Source organism: Anabrus simplex, chromosome 10 (genome assembly GCF_040414725.1).
Source record: "Anabrus simplex isolate iqAnaSimp1 chromosome 10, ASM4041472v1, whole genome shotgun sequence".
NCBI classification, from domain to species: Eukaryota; Metazoa; Arthropoda; class Insecta; order Orthoptera; family Tettigoniidae; genus Anabrus; species Anabrus simplex.
Window position 1 is genome coordinate 19,477,792 of NC_090274.1, and position 17,830 is coordinate 19,495,621.

The 17,830-nt window shown below is 39.4% G+C and overlaps 1 protein-coding gene across 1 annotated transcript in view; it reads right to left on the reverse strand.

Annotated features, from left to right (window-relative positions):
• Window positions 1-17,830, reverse strand: part of LOC136882323 (acylamino-acid-releasing enzyme) — a 56,267-nt gene that overhangs the window by 9,888 nt on the left and 28,549 nt on the right. The window contains exons 7-11 of the mRNA XM_067154909.2: window positions 16,895-17,066; window positions 16,114-16,371; window positions 12,148-12,285; window positions 10,393-10,613; window positions 5,640-5,719 (exon numbers count right to left, since the gene is read on the reverse strand). Of these exons, the coding sequence (XP_067011010.1) occupies window positions 5,640-5,719; window positions 10,393-10,613; window positions 12,148-12,285; window positions 16,114-16,371; window positions 16,895-17,066 (869 nt within the window). The remainder of the gene's footprint in view (window positions 1-5,639; window positions 5,720-10,392; window positions 10,614-12,147; window positions 12,286-16,113; window positions 16,372-16,894; window positions 17,067-17,830) is intronic.

Genomic DNA, 17,830 nt, shown 5'->3' on the forward strand with positions numbered 1-17,830 from the left:
GTAATATTTTTTAATAATTATGTTCTTTAAATAAATTCAAATATTTACCTTTATGTACTTTTCCTTCAGTGAAGAGTATATTTCCCTACATGTTTCAGGAATAATACGTGCTAGAGTTCCAAATGGTATTCTAGTTGAATACATCAAGTTGGTGTAACTTTCTCCAGTGGCCAGAAATCGGAGTGTCACTTGCAGTCTCATTTCAGGAGAAATAGCTTGCCTCATGTTAGTGTCTTGTCGAATAATTTTGGGACCAACAAGATCCAGAAGTTTTTTAAAACTGCCTTCCTCCATTCTTAGAAAATTCCTATATGAATGCTGGTCTTCTAACCTCAACTCATTTTCAACCAAGGACAGCAATCCTCTACCTTCTTCTCTTCTTTTTACCCAATCCCGAGTCCAGCATTTCCTGGCATTTCTTTTCTTCCTTTTTACCACTGTACAACATATAATTGCAGCTAAAGCCACAAGTTTGGCTTTGTTTGTTGGAGTCATACTCTCAAACACACTGTAAGTTGAACAGCTGATTCTTGGTTTAAAAGTTTATCGATAGATGGCAGCACATACACTTCTTAGTTCAGAAGTTAGTTCATAGATGGCCACACTGATGTTTCCACGGATTTTATAAATTAATTTTACCGTGAGCAACACAACTTGTTTTCATCAAATTTTTATAAAATTTATTGTACAACAAATTTTACGAAACATTTTACCGTGAGCAACAGGCATTAGCTGTGTTGATACTGCTACACGGCTGAAAGCGACGGGAAACTACAGCCGTAACTAACTCCCAAGGACATGCGGCTCTCTCTCTGTATAAATGATGGACTGATGATGGCTTCCTCCCGGGTAAAATATTCCGGAGGTAAACTAGTCCCCCGTTCGGATCTCCGGGTGGGGACTACACGAGAGGGGGCGATCATCAGGAAGATGGATACTGACATTCTGCGAGTCGGAGCGTGGAATGTTAGAACTTTGAATCGTGGTAGATTAGAGAATCTGAAAAGGGAGGTGGATAGACGAAAGTTAGATATAGTTGGTATAAGTGAAGTACGTTGGCAGGAAGAACAGGATTTTTGGTCAGGCGACTACCAAATTATCAACACAAAATCAGAGGAAATGCAGGAATTGATTTAATAATGAATAAGAAGATAGGGCAGCAGGTAAGCTACTATGACCAGCATAGTGATAGAATTATTGTCGTCAAGATACACACCAAACCAATGCCCACCACAATAGTGCAGGTCTATATGCCTACTAGCTCAGCGGATGATGAGGAAATCGAAACAACATATGAAGAGATAGAACATTTAATACAATATGTAAAAGGTGACAAGAATCTAATTGTGATGGGAGAATGAAATACAGTGGTAGGCCAAGGAAGAGAAGGTAATACAGTAGGAGAATTTGGATTGGGACAAAGGAACGAAAGAGGAAGTCGGCTGGTTGAATTCTGCACTGATCATAATTTAGTTCTTGCCAATACTTGATTTAAACACCACAAACGACGGCTTTATACGTGGACGAGACCTGGAGACACTGGAAGGTATCAAATAGACTTCATTATGATTAGGCAGAGATTCAGAAACCAGGTGTTGGATTGCAAAACTTTCCCAGGAGCAGACGTGGACTCTGACCACAAATAAAATGCCATCTGAAGCTAAATAAATTGAAGAAAGGAAAGAATGCAAAAAGATGGGATCTAGACAAGTTGAAAGAAAAGAGTGTGAGGGATTGTTTCAAGGAGCATGTTGCACAAAGACTAAATGAAATGAAATGAAATGTCGTATGGCTTTTAGTGCCGGGATATCCCAGGACGGGTTCGGCTCGCCAGGTGCAGGTCTTTCTATTTGACGCCTGTAGGTGACCTGCACATAGTGATGAGGATGAAATGATGATGAAGACAACACATACACCCGGGAATCGAACCCGGGACCCTCTGAACCGAAGGCCAGTACGCTGACCGTTCAGCCAACGAGTCGAGGCTGAAGAAAACACAATAAAGGAAGAGTGGATAGTCATGAAAAATGAAGTCAGCAGGGCTGCTGAAGAAATGTTAGGAAGGAAGAAAAGATCAACTAAGAATCAGTGGATAACCCAAGAGATACTAGACCTGATTGATGAACGATGAAAATACAAGAATGCTAGAAATGAAGAGGGCGATTAAAGAAATGCAGTGGATAGAAAGTGCAAGGTAGCTAAGGAAGACTGGCTGAAGGAGAAGTGCAAGGACGTTGAAGGTTGTATGGTCCTAGGAAAGGTAGATGCTGCATACAGGAAAATCAAGGAAACTTTTGGAGAAAGAATATCTAGGTGTATGAATATTAAGAGCTCAGATAGAAAGCCACTTCTAGGGAAAGAAGACAAAGCAGAAAGATGGCAGGAACATATCCAACAGTTGTATCAAGGTGAAGATGTAGATAATTTGGTTCTGGAACAAGAAGAGGCTGATGAAATGGGAGACCCAATTTTGAGGTCAGAGTTTGACAGAGCTCTGAGCGACCTAAATAGGAACAAGGCACCTGGAATTGATGACATTCCCTCTGAATTACTGACTGCCTTAGGAGAAACCAGCATGGCAAGGTTATTCCATTTAGTGTCAGAATGTTGTTATACCTATTACCAAGAAAGCCGGTGCTGACAGGTGTGAAAACTATCGCACCATTAGTTTAGTATCTCATGCCTGCAAAATTTTAACACGTATTATTTACAGAAGAATGGAAGAACAAGTTGAAGCTGAGTTGGGAGAAGATCAATTTTGCTTCAGAAGAAATGTAGGAACACGTGAAGCAATCCTGACTTTACATCTGATCTTAGAGGATCGAATCAAGGAGGACAAGCCCACGTACATGGCATTCGTAGATCTAGAAAAGGCATTCGATAATGTTGATTGGACCAAGCTATTTATGATTCTGAAGATGATAGGGATCAGATACCGAGAACGAAGAATTATCTACTATCTGTACAAAAATCAGTCTGCAGTGATAAGAATCGAGGGCTTTGAAAAAGAAGCAGCAATCCAGAAAGGTGTGAGGCAAGGCTGCAGTTTGTCCCCTCTCCTTTTCAATGTTTACATAGAACAGGCAGTAAAGGAAATCAAAGATAAATTTGGAAAGGGAATCACAGTCCAAGGAGAGGAAATCAAAACCTTGAGATTTGCCGATGATATTGTTATTTTATCTGAGAGTGCGGAAGATCTCGAGAAGTTGCTGAATGATATGGATGAAGTCTTGGGTAAGGAGTACCAGATGAAAATAAATAAGTCCAAAACAAAAGTAATGGAGTGCAGCCGAACGAAGGCAGGTGATGCAGGAAATATTAGATTAGGAAATGAAGTCTTAAAGGAAGTAGATGAATATGGTTACTTGGGTAGTAAAATAACTAACGATGGCAGAAGTAAGAAGGACATAAAAAGCAGACTAGCACAAGCAAGGAAGAGCTTTCTTAAGAAAAGAAATTTGCTCACTTCAAACATTGATATAGGAATTAGAAAGATGTTTTTGAAGACTTTCGTGTGGAGCGTGGCATTGTTGGAAGTCAAACATGGACGATAACTAGCTCAGAAAGAAAGAGGATAGAAGCTTTTGAAATGTGCTGTTACAGAAGAATGCTGAAGGTGAGATGGACAGATCGAATCACAAATGAAGAGATACTGAATCGAATTGGCGAGAGGAGATCGATTTGGCTAAATTTGACGAGAAGAAGAGATATCTTAAGACACTCAGGACTTGTTCTGTTGGTTTTTGAAGAAAGTGTAGGTGGTAAGAACGGTAGGGGTAGACCAAGCAGATTAGAGCAGATGTAGGATGCAGTAGTTACGTAGAAATGAAAAGGTTAGCACAGGATAGGGTGGCATGGAGAGCTAGATCAAATCAATCTATGGACTGATGACTCAAACAACAACAACAACAACACTGTCATCTTGGCTACGAATGATTAAACTGCGAAGATGTCAGCGAGTTTGGACCCAGAGACCTACCGCAGACTATCGAAATATCCAACCAATCGGATTCTTCGAAACACCAATAGTCTTATTAAGGCCTCATCATTGCCAGACAATGTGAAGAAGGAAACCTCCAAAAGTTTTAAGTTGTGGGGATTTTTTATAATGCATGTAATGTACGGAAAAATATTATGCTTAATAATACCTGAAACTTTGTATAGTGCATTTCAGATGCATTATTGACATTTTGTTCCAGTTCATTATTTGTATGCTTTGTATGATCTAATGATGCAATTTATTTTTAAGTTCTATGTTTTTTTTAACTGGGTGTTCATTTTTAGGTTAATGAATACACAATATTTGCTAACATCACTCCTTATCGTTTTAGTTTTTTAATGATGTATAATACTTCACAATATTTTCATTGATAATAGAGTGGAATTATTTTTATTCAAGTTTTAACATGTAAAACCTGCCCAAGATGGCCACCACATGACCATGATGTCTTATCTATAACGTATACCTTTCATTGTGGTTTGTTTTCCTATACGAGCTACAACAATTCACCTTTCCCGTGCCATGACTAGAAAAATCTACCGGAAAAATACAAATTACTGATAAAAATTCAAAAGATGGTCAACTGCGAAATAATATATTATGCTGAGTGAATGTAAAGAAGAAAGTTGGAACTAGATTTGAGATCGTGATATAAAGCCATGTAAATGACACCTTTGGATTAAAGGAGAACAATGAAACTTTGATTTCCACCCATTGAATACATTAAAAGCAATTATAAAATTAGGATCTCATCCTTATTTTATTGCTTACTTATTAAAACATAGGACATGTTTCGTTCAAATTCTAAACATCTTCAGCTATAAACTTTCTTACAATGTTAAACCGGTAACATTATTCTAGAACTTACACTTATTGTTTACTATTAACAAACTTAACCATAATAAACTATAAAAATCTCTTAAATATAAAGCTTTATATATTACATCGTCTTATTAAAAACAATATAACTATTTGTTGCGATTGAAACTTTAAAACCTTGTTCTAATATTTGAAATACAATGTCACTAGTTAGTCTCTGTATAAATACATTTACAATCTGTTAAAATTGCTGAATGTCTTAAAATTATTTGTTGGAATACGCATTAAAAACATTTTGTTACTATTGGCGTGAGCTTTCCACACGTACCATGTGGAAATGAAATCTTAGTACACTCTCAAAACAGCTGAGTTTAGGCGTGACTAATCATCTTTTCGTCCATAAAATGACAAACTGAGGCACACTGTTATATTTAAGAGATTTTGTTAGTTTATTACGGTTAAGTTTGTTAACGGTAAACAATAAGTGTAAGTTCTAGAATAATGTTAACGGTTTAACCTTGTAAGAATGTTTATAGCTGAATATGTTCACAATTTGAACGAAACATGTCATATGTTTTAATAAGTAAGCAATAAAATAAGGATGAGATCCTAATTTTATAATTGCTTTTAATGCATTGAATAGGTGGAAATCGAAGTTTTATTCTTCTCCTCTAACAGACTTTCAATACGGAAAAATGAGGATAGTCTCTTGCAAGCTTGGGATTAGTCGGATGACACAAAAGATATCAGTTTAGAAGTTAATAATGTATACTAGATACAGTAGTACAACTCGAGAAGAAGCCTTTTGCTGTATACTAACCAATCAGGAATATCGGTCACAGAGAACATGGAAGCAACATCAATGACAGGATTTCTTGCTACCACTGCTTTGTAGTCAACCTGGAATAATAGAAACACAAATCAATAGAATACTAAAACATTCTTCAAGAGCAAACTAAGTAAAAATATAGGTTATTGCACCCCAGTTCCAAATTTAAAACAGCTTCATATTTGTTTTTGTTTTTTTACACGTTTCTTTACGTCGCACTGACACAAACAGGTCTTATGGCGACGATGGGAGAGGAAATGGCTAGGAGTGTGAAGGAAGCGGCCGTGGCCTTAATTAAGATACAGCACCAGCATTTGCCTGGTGTGAAAATGGGAAACCATGGAAAACCATTTTCAGGGCTGCCGACAGTGGGGTTCGAACACAATATCTCCCAAATACTGTATACTGGCCACACTTAAGCGACAGCAGTTATCGAGCTCAGTACTTGTGTTTTACAAGGATACTTCTTACAGTTCATTATTAAGCAAGCCATATTAGAACACATACCGTATTTATCCGAATCCAAGATGAACCCCCCCTTTTTCCTTTAAAAAAAAAGGAGAGAAAAAAAAACAGGCTTAAAATTGCTTTAAGAATAATATGAATGTCTTTCTTTGTACAGTACACATTTTTAAACTATCTTTGTCTTCACACCAACGCCAAACACTGGCTTTATTTATGCTGTATTTTCTTGTGGATGCACAATTATTCTTTATTTCCACAAGTTTAATAACCATTAAATTAAAACTGGCATCGTAATATCGAAGGGAACCCATTGAAAATTTGCTGACAATACCTGTTCCATGTCTCTACAATACGACATTCCATCAGGAAAATATTCCTGCTGTCTATAAAACTGTTACTTGCTACCACTTACAACCGGCTGCCGCTAGATGCACATCTCGCTTGCTGGCTTTGGTCGACTTCAGTGGTTAGCAATGTATAATGAAGTGGACGTTGAAAGTAAGTGATTTTACTGCGCCGTGGTATGACGTTTTTCACGCACATGCCTCACAATTTCATCTTTGACTTCTTTAAAGCATCCTTGTCGTGGGCCACTGAATGAATTTTTTGTACATTATGCATTTTTAAGCTATCTTTGTCTCCACGCTAACACGGAACATTGGCTTTAGTTATACCGTATTTTCTAATATAATGCATACTTGCCAACTTTCGAAAAGAGAAATGCGGAAGATCCTTAAGCGTAAAAATTTAACAATACGCGCATACGTAACTGTCTTGAGACATAAGTAGAACCTCGATTCATCGTTCCCGCCAGAACTGTCGTTATCTCATATTCATCATTGAATTTATTCGGTCCAAAAAATGTTCCATATAAACCAATATTAAATTTCTCCGCATCCAACGTTTCTCAAACTATCGTTTTACCGCATCGATCGTCGAAAAATTATTCGTCCTCGGTCACAATTTTCCCGCATTGATCGATCGTACGTAAGAAAAATATATGCAACATTTCTTTGAATTTAGAAGGACTGCTCAATACTCTTAGCATATAATAGCGGCAACCTGTTGCGAGAATGTACGAGCAATTCGGAGTTGCTAGTCTTGAATAAGGATCTTATAGACTGGAGTGCTGTGCGCAGGTTATTCACGCGCAACCTCACAACGAGCCTCGTGGTGCCAACGCTTCTCCTCGACCCACTAACCGACCCCTAGAAATATTCTTATTTACAAAAATTAAAGTGTAGACAGCATAAAACTCAAATTTGTCACCATTTTGTGTTGTTATAGGCTGGCTAGGGCTGCCAACTTCATTGAAAAAAAAAAGAGAAAATGGCGCAGTGCGCCAGATTTGTTTTAATTACTCACAGGGTGATTAATCGCGTCACCTTGTGGAATGTGTGGGATGCCAGAGACCTGTTGACCGCTTTGTTGCCCTCTGCCCAATAATCGTGTTACAAGCCGAACCTAACCAAGCCAGACCAATAATCTTTTCTCATAGCCTAGTCTTGTAACTAGTTCCTAAGTCGGCAGCTTCGCTCAAGCCGCTATGACATCATTCGAGACATGCTGCGTTGAATTTCTAACCTCTGTGACATCGGCTGAGCTGAGCTGCAGGAGCCGCGCCGTGTTGGGTATCTAACCTATCGTTCGCAAAGGGTCTACGGAATCTTTTCCTGAATAGAGGTTATCGCCGTAATATCCGCGTATATATTTAATTTGCAATAAGAAAACTGAACTTAAAGGTTTTCAATTATTATGAAATGTGTAAAGAAAAGTGAAACGAAACGGCGTAAAAGTCACGCCTATATCATTGTTGCAATATTTTGATACCGTTATGTGTAGTATGAGCTAAATGGTTAGCACATGCTGGCCTTTGGTTCAAGAGGTCTCAATTGGGTCGAGGATTTTTAACTTTCCTTGGTTAATTCCAACGGTTTGGGGCTGTCTGTTTGCCCAATTAAACATTAGAATTCATCTTACGTAGGGCTGTATTTTAATATGCACGTAGATCGCCTATCATGCGAAAACTCGAAAGACATGCACCCACTTCCGGAAGCCACGCGCCATTATTGCTGTTCTTATAATAATAATAATAATAATAATAATAATAATAATAATAATAATAATAATAATAATAATAATAATAATAATAATAATAATAATAAATATATTTACATAATGAAAAATGTCCCAATACAGTACCTGTATTTTATTATTTTCCTTTCCCCCTATGTTTATGTTGCCCGCATTTATAGTTTTCCCCACATCCGTCGTTAATTTCCCCCTGCCCCCTGAAAAATGATGCATCGAGGTTTTACTGTATGTGTTATGATCAACCCTGAAATTAAATACACAAAGTTACATTTTGATGAGTGCTCATCTGTTTCCACTTTACACTGGGAACACTTTCCGTGATCGTATAAAACAAGGAAATTAAGCAGAATATGCCTCACGAAAAGACTGATAATATCGTTTCTTAGTTGAACTCATTACATACATTACTAAATCGCTTAGAAATTCGTCATGCGATTCCACAAGTTACACACGCACGCAAACAAAGCCTTTCAGCTGCTACGAAACACGACACAGTTACTAAAGTTGTTTTATATCAATTCACAGCCTGCTACTTTTCACGGATTTCTTTTCTTCAAAATCGTAGCCTGCTACTTGTTTGGGAACATCTGATTGAATGAAGTAGCAGTTGAGGTCGAACAGGTGACAAAAGCACGTTGATAATCGATAATGTGATTATCGATACATTTACCGGTCGAATTTCGAACACTGCATCTCGTATTACCAGCTACTATTGAAAGTCAAACAAATTCGATTTGACCGCAGAAGCGAAACCAAGCACGGATATTCAAAATCCGTTCAATAATGTTGTTCATCCGTACAACCGTAAAACACACTCAAAATCCGTACATTTTACGGAAAAACCTAAATACTTGGCAGGTATGATAATGTTATTGGCTTTACATCCCACTAACTACTTTTACGGTTTTCAGAGATGCCGAAATTTAATCCAGCAAGAGTCCTTTTATGTACCAGTAAATCTACCAACACGAGACTGACGTATTTGATCACCTTCAAATACCACCGGACTGAGCCAGGATCAAACCTGCCAAGTTGGGGTCAGAAGACCAGCGCCTCAACCGTTTGAACCACTCAGCCCGGCAACCGTATTTTCTTGCGGCTGCACAATTATTCTTCATTTCCGTGTGTTTAATAACCATTAACTTACAACTGGCATCATAATATCAAAGGGAACCCGTTGAAAATTTGCTGGCAATACTGGTTCCATGTGTCTTTACAATATGACGATCCATCATGAAAATAATCCTGCCATCTGTAAAACCATCAATTTTAGTAAGTGTCATATACAGGAGACACCTTATAATTGCCACTAAGTAGCCATAGCCTTTCTAAGAATTCGAAGTCTCGCATGTTCTGATGCCATTCTGCGGATTTGAGAAACGTTTTTGTAGAGGCTAATACAGGGACATTTTATGTAATCTATTCAGGAGATTGTTGCTCGCCCGCACTGCGAGTCTGTCTCCCGCCAAGTAAAATGTAATTCTTTCTTCACTATTTCCCGAGAACTAGTGACGTTACACAGAGGCACTGTACAATTGGTTGCCGTGGCTAGCGATGTAGCCTATAGGCCTACGCGGACTCTGAAGGTCAAGTTTTATGTGCAAGCGGGGGGGTGAAGGGAAGCAACCGTGGTAGATGCCAGTGGTGTTTTTACAGTTAGTTCGCGAACAGAGAAATATGGTAAATGGAAAGTCATCTCCACATTGGTTCTGTCCTCATAAGTCGCAATTCTTCTACATCCATCTCTTTTCAGCCAAGCTTCATCAGGAGGACAGGTTTCAATACTCATTGAAGAAGAAATACAGATAACACAGGAAAAGGGAACAAACAAGATTAACATAAGTGGTAAAAGATTAAGACAAAAGGAGAAACTTCATCGCCGGGCTGAGTAGCTCAGGCAGTAGAGCGCTGGCCTTACAAGCTCAAGTTGGCATCCCGCCTCAGTTCAGTTGTATTTCAAGGTGCTCAAATACGTTAGCCTCATGTCAACAGATTTACTGACACATTAAAGAACTCCTGCAGGATAAAATTTCAGCCCCTCAGCATAAACCAAAAAAGTAGTTATTGTCTTTAGCCAATATTAATTATTAGAAAATCAACCCAAGAAAAATATCAACAAATACAGTAGGTTCCAGTTTCCTTCCCTACAGAAAGTGGTTTGCTTGCAGTATCTGGCAGTACTCACAGGATACTGTCCGCTAAGGTGGGTGACCAGGAAGCCACCATGGGAACCACCGAACAAGACCACCTTGCCGGGATTGAGGAAGGAGAACTGATTCAAAGCTTCTGTGGTGGCAAGTTTCATGTCCTTCACGTCCGTGTCCCCGATGTTTCCCAGGAGGAAGTCTATGCTGTCTTGCCCAGAGCCGACCGAGCCTCTGTAATTCACCATCAGTACTCCAAACCCTAAAACACGAGAATGGTATGCGATTATCATCAGTCCTCTCTGATCATTTGAAACTTAAATTTCCGCTGCCTGGATATGACTGTCACAGGCCAACTCTCTGCTTTCACAGGAATATTTTAGCACTTGCCATTTGTATTTTCACACAGCCTAGTAGTTCAGCGAAAGTGCTCTTTTTTTTTTTTTGCTAGGGGCTTTACGTCGCACCGACACAGATAGGTCTTATGGCAACGATGGGATAGGAAAGGCCTAGGAGTTGGAAGGAAGCGGCCATGGCCTTAATTAAGGTACAGCCCCAGCATTTTCCTGGTGTGAAAATGGGAAATCACGGAAAACCATCTTCAGGGCTGCCGATAGTAGGCGTTATTACAGAAACGCTGGGGGATGAAGTGAATATGTTGACACTTGGTATTTGCCATTACAAGTAGTGAACTTCATTCCGGTTCCGTATTGACTTTAAATATCTAAGGTAAAATTCTAAAAGAATTTAACTGTATAAAGTCCACCTGTTCAATACACGTTTGCCATTTGATAAATGGTATGTCTATAAAGCTACATAGGACATGTTCCGACCTAGCCTAGAGGTCATCATCGGCTAAAATAACACAAAGATGAAAGACAAACAAGAACAGTGATACGTAAAAACTTGAGATAAAATACAATCAACAAACGCAACGAAAATCTACGTTTAAAACATGAAGAGAATCAAATGAATTGAGCCTGGAAAATGAATCGAACATCCCATCACTATAAGCAAAGGGACATCTTCTGAACCAACAGAAAAGTAAAGAAAGTTTGGCTTACAATCAAGTAAATATGGTCACTTCAAAACCTTCTGGCTATAAACAGATCGGCAGTACTCTAGACAATCTTGAAGGAATCTGTCATGCCACGAGAGTCATTTATCTCTGCGGGATAGTTACAATCATTTAAATATCTGATATAGAGAGAAGTGTCTCATGTTACAAGTCTTGTACAGGACGACAGACAAAGCTTTTCGGTTGGAAACTTGTAGAAAGTAATGGTTGTGAACTGCAATTCATCAGTGAACATTGGCAATGGGACCAATTCTGCTTTAACCTAAGGAATAATGTAAGTTTATTTATTTTTTACCAGCTCATCTTTTCTACTGTCAAGGCACAGTGATACTTTCAATTTAATAGTGCATATTTCTTGGCATATTTTGAGGTTTATAACAGCATATTTGAATGCATACATGGTAGTCTTATAGTGCATGAACTTTTGGGCCCTAATGAGATTACACATGCTGAATGATGTGGTCTTCAGAGTGATATTTCTATGTAGGATACTAAGTCCTCACAATTTTCATGAATGAAATAAGAAAATGACTGATTTTCCTGGTCCAAAAATACAGGACTTTTGCTGTCCCGGATGGAGTCAATACAGGATAAGCTTTTATGGTTTCAAATACGAGACTTCCCATACATTATGAGACACCTGGGAACTCTAGTACAACCCAGTGATAACTCAGAAAACCTCAAGGAATATGTCAACCTAGAGAAGAGGGTTACTCACCTAGGAGACCAAACAACGCCACTTCCATGGAGAAGCTGTTGGTGAATGTTGAATGTGGTCCTCCATGTGGGAAGACGATGAGAGGTACTTCTCGATCTTGAGCACTTTCAGGACCCACGTAAAGCGCACAGAAAGTTTCTGCAACAGGTTGTTCAATTATCTCAGACTTAAGATCAAAGAAAAGAACCTAAAAAGGTCAAAATGAAATCCATGCATTACGGAAACAAATCTAACCCTGATATTGCCCTATGGATACATTATAGACCCCACCATCAGATTCCAGACCAATGAGAACCAACCTGAAGAAGCTAACGTAGAAAAGAGACGTATTTACAAACCTACTTCATCTTTCATTTTGGCTAATTGTGCGCCACTTTAACTGGATTTCAGGTGTTTCTGGGCTTTGATCCTCGCCCAATTCTCCTTCTTCCTTTTACTCTGCAATCTCCTCCAATCTTCCGTCCATGATGCTTGGGTCCAGGATCTCTGTCTTAGAAACTCTTGGTGTTCATGATTCTCGACTTGCAAGCTCCCCTGTTGCAGAATTCCATTCCTCGTATTCCCATTTCTTTCATGTCCTCCTTCACCTCCTGATGCCAGCACAATGTAGTTTTTCTGGTCTCAAGAAACATTAGTACCTGGTAGGTCAGTGCTCCCAGGTCCATTCTGTAGATGTGTCTGAATAACATGGCTCTCATCTTCTGGATGGTGTCCGAGATCTTTTCCATCCTGAGGTACAGTTTCCTTTCTTTCTGTATGATCCATCCTCTGTTCTTTGGGATCCCAGTATCTTCCTCAGAATTGTCTCTCCCCTGGTTCCAACTTCTTCACCAATCCTATTTTTGTCAGGTACAAACATTCAGCTAAGCGAAAATGTAAGAACATCAAAACTCAAATGGTATGGCCACGTAAAAAGGATGGATCAAATGAGAACAGCAAGAAAGTGGCTAGAAAAGGAACTGGAAGGCAAAAGACCTAGAGGAACACCAAGGAAACGGTGGATAAGTCAAGTACAGCAGGACCTGGAAGGAAGAAGAGTGGAATGGCACCAAGTTGAGAAGAAAAAAATGTACCTGGATAGACAAAGATGGAGTGTGCTCTTGTACCTTATCGGAGCGACTGGAGACAGTTAAAGAATAATGATTATGATAAATACTTCCAGGCAGATCACTGTCTGGTAATGTCTGAGTTTCATATTGATCGAGATCGTCATCTTGCTGTAGGTGTTCGTAATTAATTTGTACACCGAGTTCCTCTTACTGAATCTCAATACCAGTGGCTTCTTTTTCTAACAGGGTGTTGTCTATCTACTCTCCGAGATATTCTTCACCAATCCTAGTTTTGTCAGGTACAAACATTCAGCTAAGCGAAAATGTAAGAACATCAAAACTCAAATGGTATGGCCACGTAGAAAGGATGGATCAAATGAGAACAGCAAGAAAGTGGCTAGAAAAGGAACTGGAAGGCAAAAGACCTAGAGGAACACCAACACCTCACTTTCTGAAACCTTTTTCCCTCTACTGTCATAAACCTGGGTGCTGTTTCAATGTTGGTCATGTACTATTACATCACAATTAGGGAGCAATAACAATCTGTATTCAAGGAACTTAATATTACAAAGATGTTACATATTACAGATAGCGTTGCAAAGAGTCAACCTGGTCAACCTCTAAGGGGATGATCAGATGAACCAGATGACTGAACTTTTGACCTTCTGCTGAACGGACAGTCCTTACCTTTTCATCTCTCCCTGGCAGTAGTCCTTCTGTTACGGCCTTCCTCAACATATGCTGTCGGCACGTCCTCCTGAATTGGAATGTCATCTTCGAGGTGGAATCCAATGGGCCTTCCTTGACGTTGAACTTCATGAAAAATCCTCAGCTCCAAAATGTACTCTTTCATCCAACGTTTCTAGAAGTCGTCAGAAAGCTTTTATCTTAACAGGAATTCCTTAGCCAAATTCTGTTTAACTGCACGCTCCAGTCCTGTCGGAATTATGACAAGTCCTTCTCCAGTCAGAATGTGTGCAGGAGTCAGTGCAGCAGAATCATCTCTGTGTGTGGTCGGTCTCGAGTTGACAGCGGCTACAATGCTGATCAAGATGGTGTTTAACTGTTCCTCACTGAGCATCGAGTGCCCCAATACCTTCCGCAACCAACGCTTTGTAGTGCACACCATTCTCTCCCACCATCCTCCTCACCAAGCTACTCGTAGATCAAGTTATAAATTAGGAATGTTCTGCCATCTGTTGAGTGTATTCAGAGGTTGAGGAAGGTCAGAGAATCAGAGAGCATCTAGCAGAGAACAGTATTCTTCCATCATCAGAGGAAGTATATACTCTCTGGCTTCACAGGTTGTAATCAAACATGGCTGCATGATATGACATTACTAACGTTGAAAGATCACATCATCACCATTAGTCGTTATGCTCATTACTGAGAATCAAGGTTAGTTGCATGCAGTAACGGGTCTTAGAATATATTGCAACGCCGCAAGGGTTGGCATTTCTTAATTAGGTGTTGCCAGTCAATTCAAAATCCAATTTTTGTGTCCCAACGACTTCGAATTAATGAGGTTTTACTGTATATGTTAATTGCACAACAGTCATTCTCTGCGCCCACTGCAAAGTCATCCGTAAATGTATTGTTGTCTTCAAGTGCCGCAGTGGTGGAAAATGATGCTTTGTGCCAGTCAGTGTGTTTCTTCACTGTTGCACAGAGTAAGAATGGGCTGCAGGTGGTCCCAAAAGGAAGCCGGATGAAGCAATACTGTATAATTTCATCAGTCGTATAAAAACTTCCTTCATTATTCTGGTTAATTCTGGTTACGTCTCTGTCGCCCTCATTTAAAACCAACTGAAGGAACGCCTATGTGATGTTGCTAACAATAGCAGTGGGATGCAGTCTGATCCCTAGTAAATATCTAAGACCTGAGGCAGAAGGTTAGGTCTCACCACTAGTACCTCGTTGAGAGAGGGTCTATTGTTTTCACTATCCTCCACTGCGTCTTAACATGTTTTCTTACTTTTTCACTGCTTGATGAGGGAGACAAAACAGTGTACTCAACCTCTGCTTGCCTCTTCATGATGTAGTCTAGCATTACATCATAGTTCAACTGTTTGAAAACTTAGTCATTTTGAAATCTTTAAGGTTGTTTAGTTGTTTCTCTGCATTCAGTCTGTTAATCGGGAGGATGACAACCTGTTTCTTGGGGAATGGGAGGCTCTTCAATGATTGCTTGGTTGTCATCACATTTCCAAATTTTGCAATAATTCCATCTTCCTGAGGTGCTGTGATCATGATGATGCTTGTGATTTCTTGCACACCTACTATTAAAGACTTTTAAGAAAAATATCATTAGTCTAATGTTTGGAGCCAGAGGGACCATCCCTAAATTCTTTACAGACTTCTGCAAAAGGTTTAGTCTCACCTACTACAGCCAATCAATCAATCAATCAATCAATCAATCAATACTGATCTGCATTTAAGGCAGTCGCCCAGGTGGCAGATTCCCCATCTGTTATTTTCCTAACCTTCTCTTAAATGATTGCAAAGAAATTGGAAATTTATTGAACACCTCCCTTGGTAAGTTATTCCAATCCTTAACTCCTCTTCCTATCTTCCCCAATTTGTTCCCTTGAATTCTGACTTTATCTTAATACTGTGATTTTTTTCTACTTTTGAAGACACTACTCGAAACTTATTTGTCTACTAATGCCATCATGGTAACCCGTAAATACTGAGAATAAAATAGATGGTATGTAGTACTCGTACCTGTACTAATAGTTCAATCATCAAAAGTTTCATATATCATTCTTACAGTTTCGCTACATAAACAATGATAGAAGCAAGCCTCAAAGCTTGAGACAGGCCTGACAAAAAAGCCATAAAATATCATCCATATCGGTTAGGTCATCAGCCAGAGACTGGTTGGATCTTCAAATAGCACTATAATAAGGCAACTTACTACAGAGGGCACTAGGGTCCTTGTCCTGAGTGAGGGTCATAGCATGAATGGAGAGGCTCTCGAGGGCAGGCGTCGTCTGCCAATTGGTGACCATGGTCCACACCATCTCCTTCTCCCGTCCCCTGCTCGGCAGTTTGCCCAGGAACACTCTCGATGGCTGTTTGAAGGAGCTCCTTGCACACACCACCATGTCGTTACACACATCCAGCACCACCTGACTACCCTCAGGACACTCCAGCTCCAGCAAGCTCTTGGTTTCTAAACACAACACCAGTATATCATATAAAGATATCTTACTGCACTTACTGACAACTTACTGAATGATGACCCTCTAATTCTTGGAAGCAATAGTGAAACAAAACTGATCAGGCTGGTAAAAGAGTAACAAATCCACTGGATTGGATGAATTCAATGTGGATATGATCAGAGATCTTGGAGAACCGCAGAAGAAAACTGATGTACAGAGTTCTGAATAAGAACTGGGAAGATAACAAAATATCCAAGGACTGGAAGCAAGGAGTCATCATTCCATTATTTAAGAAGGATAACCACAAGAAGTGTATCAAGTACATAGGTATAACCCTCCTCTCTCATGGCTCCCATCCAGGAGAAAATTTGTGAAACTGGAGGAAGAGCAATAATTGGGCTACCATAGAACTCATTTCTACAGCAAGGGTGCTCTCTGGGAGAAACAGAACTATGAGAGCCATATTTTTCGAGATCTAAAAGGTATATGACCATGTACCATGCAGGCATATATGGGAATACTGAAATAACTCACCTATATCTACAACATAGCTGTTGACAGTGCTTCGCTGGGGAGTGCTAAAAACAATACGTCGAGATTCCTCGTCCCAGCAACGCTTCGGTAGTGCAAGATTGTACAGTCCATAGAATGGCTGACCTCCAAGGGTTGGCACATGCTGATGAACAATGTTGATTAAAACTTCTTTCTGAAAGAAAAAGGATACATTAAAAGTTATATTTAATCAATCATTATTCAAACTAAGTAAAATAATACCTAATAAGGACACAAAAGATACACACAGGGAGTAGAACGACTATATTAACTTCAGAATAATGTGCTCTTGACTGTATTGCAGACACTGTTATTTGGTGGCAACTACAGAGTCCACTGAAGTGCTGTAATCATGGTGATAAATAGCCTGCATTCCCAATTGCAAGTCCATATACACTTCTTCTATGGAAGGACAGGCTTCTCCTGGTACCTGTCCCTCATATGTTTTAGCCATTAAAATCTTGGTCAGCCAGGTCCCTATACTCCGCATGGCTTTACTTCTAAATTGACGTTTTGGAAAACAAATGAGCATCACCTTACCTCTGTTCCCAGCGCGCTACTTGCACGAGAACAGCTGATGCAATACAACCACGGTAAACAGTCCTCGTAAAATGTAACACCATTCCTCAGAAAAGCTAATGAATCAGGATTGAAAACAAATTCACAAAAATTACACTTACTAACAACATCCAATGCTAAAAAGAGAAAACATTATTAAGAATAAAAGAGTATGGAGATATGACACATCACTCACTGCTAATGGCTGGCACAGTAAGGAGGCTATGGCCTACCAAGGGAACACTCTACTGATCTCAGTCACTTTCTTGCCACTTGTCTTTCCTGAACTACACTGAGACATGCTAAACACGCACAAACTAAGTACACTAAACAACACACGGACTTAAATAAAAGTACAGC